We start from the raw sequence: 14,924 nt of genomic DNA on the forward strand, positions 1-14,924 counted from the left end.
ATGATAACTGAATATCTGGATGTACATGGCAACATTTATAAAGAAAAATCACGGAAAATAATGCACTAACACAATAGATGCAAACATTATATACGGACTATGCCCTGACTCTGATCTGATAAAATCCGAGACGCTCAGCCAATATACACTGCTCAAAAAAATAAAGGGAACACAAAAATAACACATCCTAGATCTGAATTATTTAAATATTCTTCTGAAATACTTTGTTCGTTACATAGTTGAATGTGCTGACAACAAAATCACACAAAAATTAAAAAATGGAAATCAAATTTTCCAACCCATGGAGGTCTGGATTTGGAGTCGCACTCAAAATTAAAGTGGAAAAACACACTACAGGCTGATCCAACTTTGATGTAATGTCCTTAAAACAAGTAAAAATGAGGCTCAGTAGTGTGTGTGGCCTCCACGTGCCTGTATGACCTCCCTACAACGACTGTGCATGCTCCTGATGAGGTGGCGGACGGTCTCCTGAGGGATCTCCTCCCAGACCTGGACTAAAGCATCTGCCAACTCCTGGACAGTCTGTGGTGCAACGTGACGTTGGTGGATAGAGCGAGACATGATGTCCCAGATGTGCTCAATTGGATTCAGGTCTGGGGAACGGGCGGGCCAGTCCATAGCATCAATGCCTTCGTCTTGCAGGAACTGCTGACACACTCCAGCCACATGAGGTCTAGCATTGTCTTGCATTAGGAGGAACCCAGGGCCACCCGCACCAGCATATGGTCTCACAAGGGGTCGGAGGATCTCATCTCGGTACCTAATGGCAGTCAGGCTACCTCTGGTGAGCACATGGAGGGCTGTGTGGCCCTCCAAAGAAATGCCACCCCACACCATTACTGACCCAATGCCAAACCGGTCATGCTGGAGGGTGTTGCAGGCAGCAGAACGTTCTCCACGGCGTCTCCAGACTCTGTCACATCTGTCACGTGCTCAGTGTGAACCTGCTTTAATTTGTGAAGAGCACAGGGCGCCAGTGGCGAATTTGCCAATCTTGGTGTTCTCTGGCAAATGCCAAACGTCCTGCACGGTGTTGGGCTGTAAGCACAACCCCCACCTGTGGACGTCGGGCCCTCATATCACCCTCATGGAGTCTGTTTCTGACCGTTTGAGCAGACACATGCACATTTGTGGCCTGCTGGAGGTCATTTTGCAGGGCTCTGGCAGTGCTCCTCCTGTTCCTCCTTGCACAAAGGCGGAGGTAGCGGTCCTGCTGCTGGGTTGTTGCCCTCCTACGTCCTCCTCCACGTCTCCTGATGTACTGGCCTGTCTCCTGGTAGCGCCTCCATGCTCTGGACACTACGCTGACAGACACAGCAAACCTTCTTGCCACAGCTCGCATTGATGTGCCATCCTGGATAAGCTGCACTACCTGAGCCACTTGTGTGGGTTGTAGACTCCGTCTCATGCTACCACTAGAGTGAAAGCACCACCAGCATTCAAAAGTGACCAAAACATCAGCCAGGAAGCATAGGAACTGAGAAATGGTCTGTGGTCACCACCTGCAGAACCACTCCTTTATTGGGGGTGTCCTGCTAATTCCCTATAATTTCCACCTGTTGTCTATCCCATTTGCACAACAGCATGTGAAATTGATTGTCACTCAGTGTTGCTTCCTAAGTGGACAGTTTGATTTCACAGAAGTGTGATTGACTTGGAGTTACATTGTGTTGTTTAAGTGCTCCCTTTATTTTTTTGAGCAGTGTATTTTGATCAAAACACGTGTGCCCGCTGACCTACATGTTAGATTTATGTTTATCTTCGTCCTCTAGTTTTGTTCATTTCGTTGTTGTTATTTTTTTTTGGTTTCATTTATTTGTGCTGCTGTTTGGATGAGATTCCACACATTACAGCTTTATGGGTGCTCCATATAGAAGAGGGGTTCAGTTCTTGAGCTGTATTAAAGGAGAAATACAGTTCGGTCCAGAAATATTTGGACAGTGACAGTTTGGGCATTTTAGCCGTTCACCAAAACATATTCAAGATCCAGTTATATAATCAGTATGGGCTTAAAGTGCAAACTGTCAGCTTTAATTTGAGGGCATTCACAAATCAACCGTTTGGTACATTCTGGTAAAAAAAAAGAGCGCACTGGTGAGCTCGGGAACGCAAAAAGACCTGGACAACAGTGGTGGACAATCGCAGTATCCTTCCTATGGTGAAGAATAACTCTAACCCTTCACGACATCCACCCAAGTAAAGTAGGTGGATCAGTATCTAAGTCTATAGAAGACTTCATGAGAACAAGTCCAGAGGGTTCACCACATGTACGGGTTAATGCAGGGATGTCCCTGCACTTACTATTATTTCTGTCCGGCACGCCGTTCACCCGCTGTGGCCCCCGTTACATTCTCCCGCGCTGTATGCTAAGTAATAGGACCGCAGTTCTCTGTGGATTTGCAGCGCAGAGCGTCACAGCCAGGGAAAAGGAACGCCCAGGGAGAAAAGCTGATGTCTCCTCCCTGGTGTTCCGATGCTATTACTTCGCATACAGCGCTGGAGAATGTAATGGGACCACAGCGGCGCCCAGAAATAATAGTAAGTGCAAGGACATCCCTGCATTAACACCTACATGTTCTGCTACTTAGTTTGTTATGTTTGGACCCATGAAAGGTCCTCTTTAACACCAGCCCACTCCGCGGACCAGTACCCGATGATCCACGGCTGTTGTAGGATTTCTGATTTTGGATAGGTCTCTTCTACTAAGAAGAAACAATGTAGTCTTCTGTGCCATGATGGCACCTCCTGACGTGTAAGCATCCCTCCTTAATAATTAGGCATTAATGTATCTACGTCAGGGACATCACTGAAATCACCTTCAATAAGAATTGGACCCTACGCTTCTTTTTAAGTCGTTTGGTGAAGTTATTCCGATTGGTGTTTGCGGAGAATATTTTGACTACGGTTATGTTATTGTTTATTTCATATATTAATATATCGCCTTTTGTGTCATTTATTTCATGTATCTGTAATGGCTATATAATGTGAATTCAAAAAAATTGAGAATTAATAAACTTACGTAGGATAAGTGAATAAATAAATTTACGAAGTGCGATTAAATATATGATCAAATCACATACAGAATAATAAAAAGTAAATAAACATTACTAGCCTAAATATGGGGTAGAGCTCCGGTCGGCCATGGCTTTCTACCAAGTTATAACACATGACCAACACCCCAGGGTGTACAAGAGATAGGGCAAATCAATACTTACATCCTACCTACGGTGAAGTTACTGGTGGAATCCCAATTAATGGTTAGTGCAGACCACAGTTATTCCCATCATCCCCTCCTCCAAGTGTGCATCCTGCATGTCTCTGATCACTCAGGAATGTGTAAAACTTGTAAACTATTACACAGAGTATTAAACAGAACATAAGAGAGGACAAAATTAAAGGGGACAGAACCAATTTGTACTTAAAAATACCCTTACAATACAGGCTATAAAACAACCTGTTTTTCGCTGACATTGAAGACGTATAACTGTGAGGGAAATCGTGGCGTTGGCGTTTTGGTGTTTTTTCTTTGTGGAAATGAGTTTCTTGCGCGAAAAAGAATCTCACATTTTAGTCCCTTAGTATTCTAATAGTCATCACATATAATTAATGGAGTGGGCATGTCTGAGTGCAGGGTTACTGTGTAATGAAGTCAGGCGGCACAGCGTACTGGTTGAGGGGTGCTCGGTTTGTGTGGACATAATCTCAAAATCAGAAGAATGAAAGAAAACTGGCACTCCCAAAATTCTTTGCTGGTGATAGATTTATTGGTCAGCCGCGCGTCACATGAGTGACCAATAAATCTATCACCAGCAAAGATTTTTGGGAGTGCCGGTTTTCTTTCATTCTTTTGAGTGTAGGGTTAGTCAGTAAAGAGATACTTCTCCTTTCCAATAGCTAGAGAACAGATATCGTAAAAAGTGAATTTTTTAGCACGTTAGTAGGTGGTGATGTTAGTCCTATAAATAAAAAAATATAAAATAAAAAACTAGTTCTATGGTATTTAAATGGAGCTACGTGATGATGGCATACACTTGACAAAGGGGCCGTGACCCTCTACACGTCATGGCTAGTGAGTGCACTATGGTTCCTTGAGCCCTCGTGATTTTGCTCCGGCAGATGGACTAAGCTACAAGGATGCAGTGAGAAGCAGGCGGCCTTGGAATAATGTGGACTCGATCAGCGTTACTATGGAAGCTTCTTACATCTTCTAATAGGAATGCTATTTTTGCGCCTTTCTGTGCCAGCAGTGAGCCAGTGCTAATGATGTCATCAGTGACGCTGTGGGTGGGCACTGTGAGGTTCGGAGAATGCTGATGTGTTGTGTTTCTGTACAGAAAATAGAATGCACAATCCCGGCCCATGACAGCCCCCTCGCTGCCATCGCCTTCAACTCCACAGGGACCAAACTGGCCAGTGCATCGGAGAAGGTGAGTGTGAGAAAGTAGGGCCATGCCGTGGTGACCCGCACCAGCTGACCCTCCCTCTCATTACAGGGTACCGTGATTCGGGTATTCTCCATCCCCGAGGGCCAGAGACTGTATGAGTTCAGGAGAGGAATGAAGAGGTGAGACGCACACATTTATTTAAGGAGTGCTGTAAAAAGTACTCAGCCCCTGCAAACACACAGTTCTCAACCCCCATACCACCCTTCCCCTGCACTTCATACTTGGCTACTTCCGCTTCAGTATCCATCCTTGTGCTAAACTCTTAGACAGGTGTGGGGGAAATGCTCTGCATTAAGGGTACAGCCTCACAGAGTTTTTTGGAAGAGGTTTTGAGGAGGATTTGCCTGCAGGATTTTCTGCCTAAGCCAGCAGTGGTTACAAAAGGAATCGGAAATATAAAGGAAGGATTTATATCTCTTTTTTGCTGCATCCACCTCTGGCTGAAAATTCTGCAGGCAGATCTGCCTCAAAACCTCCTCCAAAAAAACTGTATGTGGCCGTATCCTAAGAATGCTTTCCTTAATAGAAGCACTCCCACAAAAAAAAATTATTCTCTGACCTGTTAGAAAGGTAGCGAAGGTAATCTTCTTATCAGTGACTGTATTTGTGAGTTATCCCCTCCATTCTGATCCTCAGCTGTGTCGTGACCAACTCTCTGTGATCTCGAACGGACATCTTATGTGTGGGCAGGATGCTATAGTCTCTATGTACTCCTATGGGAGCCTCAATGTCCGTCTCGGGAAAGAATACAGAAGTAACTGACTTCCTGTCCAGTGTCAGTTGGAGATCTCAGCTGAGGATCAGAAGGGAGGTTATAACTCACAAATACAGTCCCTGGTAAGAATATTACCTTCATTCAGCACCAGTTCTTCTAGGTACTCATATACATACACCTGTTTACAGCATCAGTTCTTCTAGGTACATATATACAGAGTTATGCTAAAAGTTTGGGCACCCCTGGTCAAAATTACTGTTACTGCGAACAGTTAGACTAGTTTCACATCTCCGGCAGCAATTGCGGCAGGCTTTTCCGGCAGAGAACATCCTGCCGGATTTCTCCAGAACCGGCACTGCCGGATGCAGCTGGAATACCTGCCAGCCCCATTAAATATAATGGGGTCCGGCAGATATCCATCTGCTAGCAAGCAAAAACTGCAACGCGCTGCAGTTTGTGTTTGGCCAATTCCTGGCATTCTCTGCTGGAACTGGCTGCCAAATCACAATGCCAGAGAAACTAGCCTTAAGCGCATTGAGGATGAAATGATCTCCAAAAGTCATAAAGTTATAGGTGACACATTACCTATGTATTTTAAGCTAAAACTTTTTTTTTTTTTCATCTTTTACAATAATAATAATAATAATTTTAAAATAACAACTGAAGCAAAACTTTGGGCCCCCTGCATTGTTAGTACCTAGTAGCACCCCCTTTGGCTAGTATCACAGCTTGTAAATGCTTTTTGTAGCAGCCGAGAGTCTTTCACTTCTTGTTTAAGGGATTTTCCTCCATTCTTCCTTGTAGAAGTCTTTCAGTTCTGTGGGATTCCTGGGCCGTCTTGCATGCCCTGCTCTTTTGAGGTCTATCCACCGATTTTCAATGATGTTCAGATCAGGGGACTGTGAGGTCCATTGTAAAACTTTCAATAGATTAGGGGACTGTGAGGTCTATGGTAAAAGCTTCAGCAGATCAGGGGACTGAGGGCCATGGTGAAAGCTTCAGCAGATCAGAGGACTGTGAGGGCCATGGTAAAAGCTTCAGCAGATCAGGGGACTGAGGGCCATGGTGAAAGCTTCAGCAGATCAGAGGACTGTGAGGGCCATGGTGAAAGCTTCAGCAGATCAGAGGACTGTGAGGGCCATGGTGAAAGCTTCAGCAGATCAGAGGACTGTGAGGGCCATGGTGAAAGCTTCAGCAGATCAGAGGACTGTGAGGGCCATGGTGAAAGCTTCAGCAGATCAGAGGACTGTGAGGGCCATGGTAAAAGCTTCAGCAGATCAGGGGACTGTGAGGCCTTTTCAGGTAGTTTCAGGTTGCCATTTCCTCAGTTTGAAATGTAATTAAGAAATAGCAGTTAACAAGAAAAGTGGAGGTCAAGAGAAGGCCTGGAAGACTAAGAAAATGTCAGACAGCTGCAGAATTGCTAGAAAGGAAATTTTTTGGTTAGGCGGGGTTGGTGTTAGAGACCCAAAAGTCCTTTTAAGGACTATTGTATCTGGCAGCAGTATATATTTTTAGCGCAACCTGTGCTAAATAGCTTGCAATTGTTTGGCCGCTGCAGACAGTGACATTATCTGCTCTACATCTCCTGTGTAACGTGTGCGCAGCCGAAAAATATCTGTGACATCCAGTGTACTTTTTCCATAGACGCTGCGGACAGTGACATTACCTGCGCTACATCTCCTGTGTAACGTGTGTGCATACTAAAAATATCTGTGACATCCAGTGTACTTTTTACATAGACAGTGTCCGCTGCGGACAGTTACATTACCAGCGCTACATCTCCTGTATAACGTGTTCACATCTTAAATATCAGTGACATTCAGTTTAATTTATCTGCACATACACTTACAAAACCTGTGCTACTGTACGTGTGACATACTTGCAAGCATATATACCATTTAATATGCAGAAAGCGAGCAGTAAGGGACGGGGAAGTGGCCGTGCTGCTGATGGTGCACGCAGAGGCCATGGCCCTGTGCATGGTGAAACTGTGCCTGCTGCCAGAGCACAAAATAAACCACTCATCCACGATACCTAGCTTCATGTCCCAGTTTGCAGGGTGGCGCAGGACACCACTCTCTAAGTCACACCAGTGCGACCAGGTGGTCGGTTGGATTGCAGCAGATAATGCTTCCAGTCGGTTAACCACCACCCTGTCTTCCACAAAGTCCAGTCTCAGTATCCAAGAGTATGGTCAACAGAATCCTCACCCTGAGTCTCCTTCCTCCAACCATGGAGAGTCTTGACAAACAAGTGATCCCACACTCGGATATTGGGAAGGTCCACTTAACGACTGACATATGGACAAGTGCATTCGGCCAGGGACGCTACATTTCCCTGTCGGCACACTGGGTGAACGTTGTGGAGGCCGGGAGCGAGTCGTGCCCTGGGATGGCACAGGTGCTACCGACGCCAGGGATTGCGGGCCCTACTTCCATCAGGATTTCCGCCACCACCTCCTCCCTTCTCCTCCTCTTCCACCTCTGAATTATCATCTTGCAGCACCAGTCAGTAGCTGAAACCAGTGTAGCACTGCAGTGGGGAAGCGGTAACAGGCCGTGCTTAAACTAATATGTTTAGGTGACAAACGGCACACCGCCACAGAGCTGTGGCAGGGGATAAGAAACCACACTGAGCTGTGGCTCTCGCCACTCAAACTAGAACCAGGCATAGTTGTCTCTGATAATGGCCGTAACTTGGTGGTGGCTTTGGAGCTCGGCAAGCTCACACACATACCATGTCTAGCCCACGTGTTCAACTTAGTGGTTTAGTGGTTTCTCAAAACCTACCCCAATTTGCCTGAGCTACTGGTGAAGGTGCGCCGTGTGTGTGCACATTTCCGAAAGTCATCTACAGCTGCCGCCTGTCTGGCAACACTGCAGCAGCGCTTGAAATTACCAGCTCACCGACTGTTGTGCGAGGTGAGCACGCGCTGGAACTCGACGTTCCACATGTTGGCCAGGCTTTGTGACTAGCAGAGGGCAGTAGTGGAATACTAGCTGCAACATGGTCGTTGCCTTTCCAGTCAGCTTCCGCTCTTCACAAGCGACGAGTGGGCCTTGATGTCTGACCTCTATAAGGTTTTACGCAACTTTGAGGAATCAACACAGATGGTGAGCGGCGATAACGCTATTATCAGTGTAACCATCCCGCTTCTGTGTCTACTGAAATGCTCCCTGCCCACAATGAAGGAGGACGCGTTGCATGTGGAAGAGGTGGAAATGGGGGAAGACCGTACACAGGGTGATAGCCAGACCACCCTCAGTTCGTCTTCTCAGCGCAAATTGGATGATGAGGAGGAGCAGGAGACTGTTGCTTCCGCTACAGAGGGTAGTACCCATGGAAGTTTTATTCCATCTGTTCAGCGTGGATGGGTAGAAGAGGAGAAAGAGGATGAGGAGATTGAGAGTCATCCTCCTGATGAGGACAGCGAATTCTTGCTTGTTGGTACTCTGGCACACATGGCTGACTTTGTTAGGTTGCCTTTCCCGTGACCCTCGTATTATAGGCATTTTGGCAACACGGATTACTGGTTGTTAACCCTTCTCGCCCCCCCCCCCCCTCCCCCCCCGCTACAAAGAGAACTTCTCATCTCTCATTCCTGTGGTGGTGAGGACTAGCAAAATGGTGCAGTACCAGAAGGTCCTTGTGGAAAAATTGCTCCAAAAATTTCCATCTGACAATGCTGGCAGCAGAGTACGTAGTTTCTTGGCCAACCGAGGAGGGGAGACAAGGGGAACACACAGCAGTTCCAAAAGAGGCAGGGCAACACTCTCCAAGGCCTCGGACAGTTTCATGACACCCCGCCAGCAACCTCACCCTGATGCGCGGCCTAGTGTCACAAGGAGAGAAAAGTTTTGTAAGGTGGTGAAGGAGTACATAGCAGTGTAACAGTCCTACAGGCTCACCTGAGTCAGAGGACCGCTGGCTGGAGGTAGGAGTGGAGCCCAGTGGCAAGGACCGCAGGCAGGTAGTAGGTGCAGGAAGTCTGGCAGAGGCGTAGTCGGTAGGCAGGCGGTGGGTCAGGGCAGGCGGCAGTAAGCGTGGTCAGACAATCCGGATGGCAACGGTGGTAGCAGTTCAGTAGGTAGGGACAAGCAGAAGAGTAGTCGGTAGGCAGGCGGTGGGTCAGGGCAGGCGGCAGTAAGCGTAGTCAGACAATCCGGATGGCAACGGTGGTAGCAGTTCAGTAGGTAGGGACAAGCAGAAGAGTAGTCGGTAGGCAATTCCTGGTCAGCAGTGGACTTCCAGTTGTAGCAAGAGCAGCAGATGAGGAGACGCTTGATCAAGGCTCAGGAGCTCAATAATCAGCAAGCTAGAGTGCAAGGGGCTGGACTTATATAGGGAAGTACCAGGTGTGGGGAATCAAGGGTGATGAGCAAGGCTTGGCAAGACTGAGGTTACATAATAGGTTTCAGGGAGTAATGTCCAGAGAGGACGGTAGCCTAGTAAGCAGGGCTACCGCCTGGGATGTGGCTGTTCACGGGTTCGAATCCCGACAGTACTCCCCCCCCCCCCTTCCAAGGTGACCTCCGGGCACCGCAGGGGCAGGCTTACCGGGGTGCCGTTGGTGGAACTCTTTTACCAGTCTGGGGACGTGGACATTTTCTTCTGGCTCCCAGGAGTTATCCTCGGGAGGGTAACCCTCCCACCCAATTAGGTATTGTAGTCTTCCCCGGTGGATCCTGGAGTCGAGGATCTTTGCGACAACGTATTCTTCCTTACCCTGTACCCTCACGGGTGGTGGAGGGGGCGAGTGGCGGCCTGTGAAGGTGTTCTCCACGTATGGCTTGAGGAGTGAGCAATGGAAGACAGGGTGCACCCTAATGGAGTCCGGAAGGTCGAGCCGGAACGTGACCTCGTTGATTTGTTCGGTGACCCGAAACGGACCCATGTATCTTTGGGCCAATTTTTTGGAGGGGACCTTCAATCTGAGGTTCCTGGTGGACAGCCACACCTTGTCTCCCACATGGAAGCCCGGGGTGGGTTTGCGACGTCTGTCTGCTCCCTGTTTAAAACGCCTCTGGGCGAGCTGGAGGTTGTCTATAATGTTCTTTTGTGCCTCCTGTAGGGTTGTTAGGCGTTCGGCCACTGCTGGGAGGGTGGAGGCGACGGGCAGGTGGGGAATGAACACCGGGTGCGAGCCTGTGTTAGCAAAGAAAGGGCTGTGCTTGGTTGAGCTATGCTCAGCATTGTTGTAGGCGAACTCGGCCGTGGGGAGATGGTCAAGCCAGTCATCCTGCAGGTGGGAGCTGAAACAGCGTAGGTACTGCTCTAGGGTCTGATTAGTTCTCTCAGTCTGCCCGTTTGACTGAGGGTGGAAAGCGGAGGATAGGTTCACTTTAACCCCGAGCGCCAGGCAGAAGTTCTTCCAGAACTTTGAGGCAAATTGTACGCCTCGGTCGGAGACCACGTCGTCCGGGATCCCATGCAGCCTGAAGACCTCTCTGAGAATTAGATCGGCCGTCTGTTTGGCGGTGGGTATGCCTTTGTAGGGGATGAAATGGGCCATCTTGGTGAGACGGTCGACCACGACCAGGATAGTGTTCATCCCTTTTGAAGGAGGAAGGTCTACCACAAAGTCCATGGAGATCGAGCCCCAGGGGCTGGAGGGAATAGGGAGGGGTTGTAACAGACCCACAGGGGAGGAACGAAGAGTCTTATTGCGGGCACAGACCGCGCACGAGGAGATGTACCTCTTGATGTCCTCCTTGTATGTTGGCCACCAGAAGGAGCGGGAGAGAAGCTCCTGGGTCTTTCTTATGCCAAAATGGCCGGCCAGTTTGGAGTCATGGTTGAATTTGAGCACTTCGAGCCGTGCGATTTCTGGTACATATAGTTGTAAGTCCTGATGAAACCAATGACCGTTCTTAAACGTAAGGCTGATATTCCTTGTGGGGTGGGCAAGGAAGGGGTCATTTTCGTATCCTTCTTTGATTGTGCCCAGGAGTTCTTTAGAGTAGGTGGCCCCTACGACCCTTCTCTCGGGTAAGATGTTATTTTGGCCCTTGTTACTCTGTGAGGGCTCGGAAAACATTCTGGAGAGGGCGTCAGCCTTGCCGTTTTTTGATCCAGGGCGATAGGTGATGAGATAGTTGAAGCGGGAAAAGAATAGGCTCCATCTGGCCTGTCTGGCTGAGAGTCTCTTAGCGCTGCGGATGAACTCGAGGTTCTTGTGGTCAGTTAGTACGATTATGGGGTTGGTGGCTCCCTCCAGCAGGTGTCTCCACTCGGAGAAGGCATCCTTGATCGCCAGCAGTTCTTTGTTCCCGATGTCATAGTTCTTCTCGGAGGGGGACATCTGGCGGGAGAAATATGCGCACGGGTGTAATAGCATCCTCTCCCCTGTCCGTTGTGACAAAACTGCGCCCACCGCAGAGTCTGATGCATCCACTTCGACTGTAAATGGGAGCTCGGGGTTCGGGTGGATTAGGATTGGGGCAGAAGTGAAGAGGAGTTTCAACTTGGTGAAGGCCTCCTGGGCCTCGGCTGTCCAGGAGAAGGGGACTGCCTTCTTGGTGAGTTGGGTGATTGGTGATATGACCTTGGAGAAGTTCCGGATAAACTTCCGATAGAAGTTGGCGAAGCCAATGAATCTTTGTATCTCCTTCTCGTTTTTCGGAATGGGCCAGTTCATCACAGCTTGGACCTTCCCCGGGTCCATACTTAGGCCCTCTGGGGAGATGATGTATCCGAGGAACTGAGTGGTGGTTCGCTCAAACTCGCATTTCTCTAGCTTGATATAGAGAGAGTTCTGTCTGAGTCTCTGCAGTACCCTGCGGACGTGTTCGCGGTGCTGCTCGAGGTCTTCAGAGAAGATCAAGATGTCGTCCAGGTAAACGACTACAAACAGATCCAGCATGTCCCTGAGGACGTCGTTAATGAAGTGCTGGAAGGTGGCGGGAGCATTGCAGAGTCCGAAAGGCATGACCAGGTACTCGAAATGACCATAACGTGTCCGGGAGGCGGTCTTCCATTCGTCCCCAGGGCGGATTCGGACGAGGTTGTAGGCCCCTAGAAGGTCGAGTTTGGTGAAGATCTTCGCTTCCCGGAGTCTCTCAAGGAGTTCGGAAATCAGTGGGAGCGGGTACCGGTTTTTTACGGTTATGTCATTAAGCTTTCTGTAGTCTATGCAGGGAGGAGTCTTTTTTCTCTACGAAGAAAAAGGGGGCTCCCGCGGGGGAGGTGGAGGGCCGGATGAACCCCTTCCTCAGGTCCTCGTCCAGGTACTCTTTCAGAGCCTTGAGTTCAGGCTCTGAGAGGGAGTAGATACTGCCAAAGGGTATTTCGGCCCCGGGCAACAGTTCTATAGGGCAGTCATAGGGTCGGTGTGGTGGCAGCTTGTCTGCGTTTTTCTTGTCGCAGACATCCTGGAACTCACGGTATTGAGGGGGTAGCAGATCCTTGACGGATAGTTTTAAGATGGTGGTGTCTTCGGGTGGAAAGACGGGTTTGTGGGAGCAATTTAGCGTGCAGAACTCGGATGGGAATCGTATGCAACGGGTTTCCCAGTCCACCGAGGGGTTGTGGGTGGCCAACCATGGGAGGCCCAAGATCACTGGGAACTTCAGGGAGGCGATCAGAGAGAAGTGGATCTTTTCACGGTGATCAGGTTCTATGAGGAGTTGTAGTTCGGTGGTCTCGTGAGTGGCCGGCCCCGAGGAGAGTGGGGATCCGTCGACGGTTTCCAGGTCAACGGGGGCTGCCTTGATTGTCAGTGGAATGTTCTTTTCGCGGGCGAAGGTTAGGTCCATGAAGTTGCCTCCCGCCCCGGAGTCTAACATCGCTGAACAGGGGAGTTGTCGCCCCTCAATGTCGATGAGGATGGGGACGATGAAGTGGGATCCATGAGCCGCCGTGTTGTTATTTTCCGGGGCTGCTGGCGGGGTTGGAGTCTGTGGTTGCTCCTTTAGCTCCGTGACGGCAATAGTCTTTCGGATCTTATAAAGACATTTGATGGCAAAATGACCCGGCTCCCCACAGTAGAGGCAGAGGTTTTCGGCCAGCCTTCTCTCCTTCTCAGCTGTGGATAGAGACCTACGTAGAGCGTCGACCTGCATAGGTTCAGTTACTGACTGGGGGTTGCGCTGGGCGGTGGAAGAGAAGGAGTAAGTGGGTCTGTGGTCCGAGGACCAGAGTCTTTCTTTCTTCCTCTCGGAGAGTCTTTGATCTATCCGGATGCATAACTGAATGAAGTCATCCAGATCGTCCGGGGCCTCAACTCTGGCGAGTTCGTCCTTTATTAATTCTGACAGGCCTCGCCGGAATTGGCTTCTCTGTGCCGCTGGGTTCCAGGTGGTGTCCGTGACCCAACGGCGAAATTCGGCGGTGTATTCGGTGACGGAGCGTCTCCCTTGCCGCAGACCATGTAGTCGCGCCTCGGCTGTCGCACAGCGGTTGGGGTCATCGAAGACTTGGCTCATGGCGGTGATAAAGTTGTTTAGGTTGTCCAGGAGCTGACTGTTAGTCTCCACGTATGGTGATGCCCATGCTAATGCTTCATCCGTCAGGAGATTGACCACGAATAGCACCTTCTTTTTCTCGGTGGTGAAGGGGGCCGGGTACATCTGAAAATAGATGCGGCATTGGTTTAGAAACCCCTGATACTGGCGTCTGTCGCCGCTGAATCTTGATGGGAGTGGCATGCGGGTGTCTGCGGGTGCGCCGCGAACGTCCAGGAGTTGCCTCTGTAGTTCAATAATCTCCCTCTGTTGGCTTTGGACTACGCCTTGGAGCTGGGCAAATTTCTCCTGATATGTAGTACCAAATTCTTGAAGTTCGGAGACCTGCTTACGCAGAGTGGCCATTGCGGACTCCATAGTGTGGCTGATTATTCTGTAACAGTCCTACAGGCTCACCTGAGTCAGAGGACCGCTGGCTGGAGGTAGGAGTGGAGCCCAGTGGCAAGGACCGCAGGCAGGTAGTAGGTGCAGGAAGTCTGGCAGAGGCATAGTCGGTAGGCAGGCGGTGGGTCAGGGCAGGCGGCAGTAAGCGTGGTCAGACAATCCGGATGGCAACGGTGGTAGCAGTTCAGTAGGTAGGGACAAGCAGAAGAGTAGTCGGTAGGCAATTCCTGGTCAGCAGTGGACTTCCAGTTGTAGCAAGAGCAGCAGATGAGGAGAAGCTTGATCAAGGCTCAGGAGCTCAATAATCAGCAAGCTAGAGTGCAAGGGGCTGGACTTATATAGGGAAGTACCAGGTGTGGGGAATCAAGGGTGATGAGCAAGGCTTGGCAAGACTGAGGTTACATAATAGGTTTCAGGGAGTAATGTCCAGAGAGGACGGTAGCCTAGTAAGCAGGGCTACCGCCTGGGATGTGGCTGGTCACGGGTTCGAATCCCGACAAGCAGACCATGTCAGCGCCCGCAATGATCCATCTGTGCCTTGCAACTATTGGGTGTCCAGGCTGGTCACGAACTGGCGCTTTACGCCTTGGAGGTGCTGGCCTGCCCTGCTGCCAGTGTTTTGTCAGAGCGGGTATTTAGTGCTGCTGGGGGCATAATAACTGATAAGCGCATCCGCCTGTCAACTAAAAATGCTGGCACAGGTTGACTAAAAAATGAACAAGGCCTGGATTGCCCCTGACTTCTCTACTCCACCAGAGGAAAGCGGCTGAATATAAAGGCACTTTACATGTGGCTTTTATGGTGTACACCACAAACAAGGGTATATGGTTCAGTCTTCCTTTACTCGTCCTCCTCCTCCATCATATCAACATGCTTATTAGGCTGCCCTCGCTC

The 14,924-nt window shown here is 49.5% G+C and overlaps 1 protein-coding gene across 3 annotated transcripts in view; it reads left to right on the forward strand.

The window, feature by feature from the left end:
* The window catches only part of WIPI1 (WD repeat domain, phosphoinositide interacting 1), a 68,810-nt gene that overhangs the window by 38,760 nt on the left and 15,126 nt on the right, over positions 1-14,924 (forward strand). For all 3 annotated transcript variants that reach the window (XM_040434872.1, XM_040434873.1, XM_040434874.1), the window contains exons 6-7: positions 4,356-4,448; positions 4,515-4,585. In XM_040434872.1, the coding sequence (XP_040290806.1) occupies positions 4,356-4,448; positions 4,515-4,585 (164 nt within the window). The remainder of the gene's footprint in view (positions 1-4,355; positions 4,449-4,514; positions 4,586-14,924) is intronic.

Source organism: Bufo bufo, chromosome 6 (assembly GCF_905171765.1).
Source record: "Bufo bufo chromosome 6, aBufBuf1.1, whole genome shotgun sequence".
Lineage (NCBI taxonomy): Eukaryota > Metazoa > Chordata > Amphibia > Anura > Bufonidae > Bufo > Bufo bufo.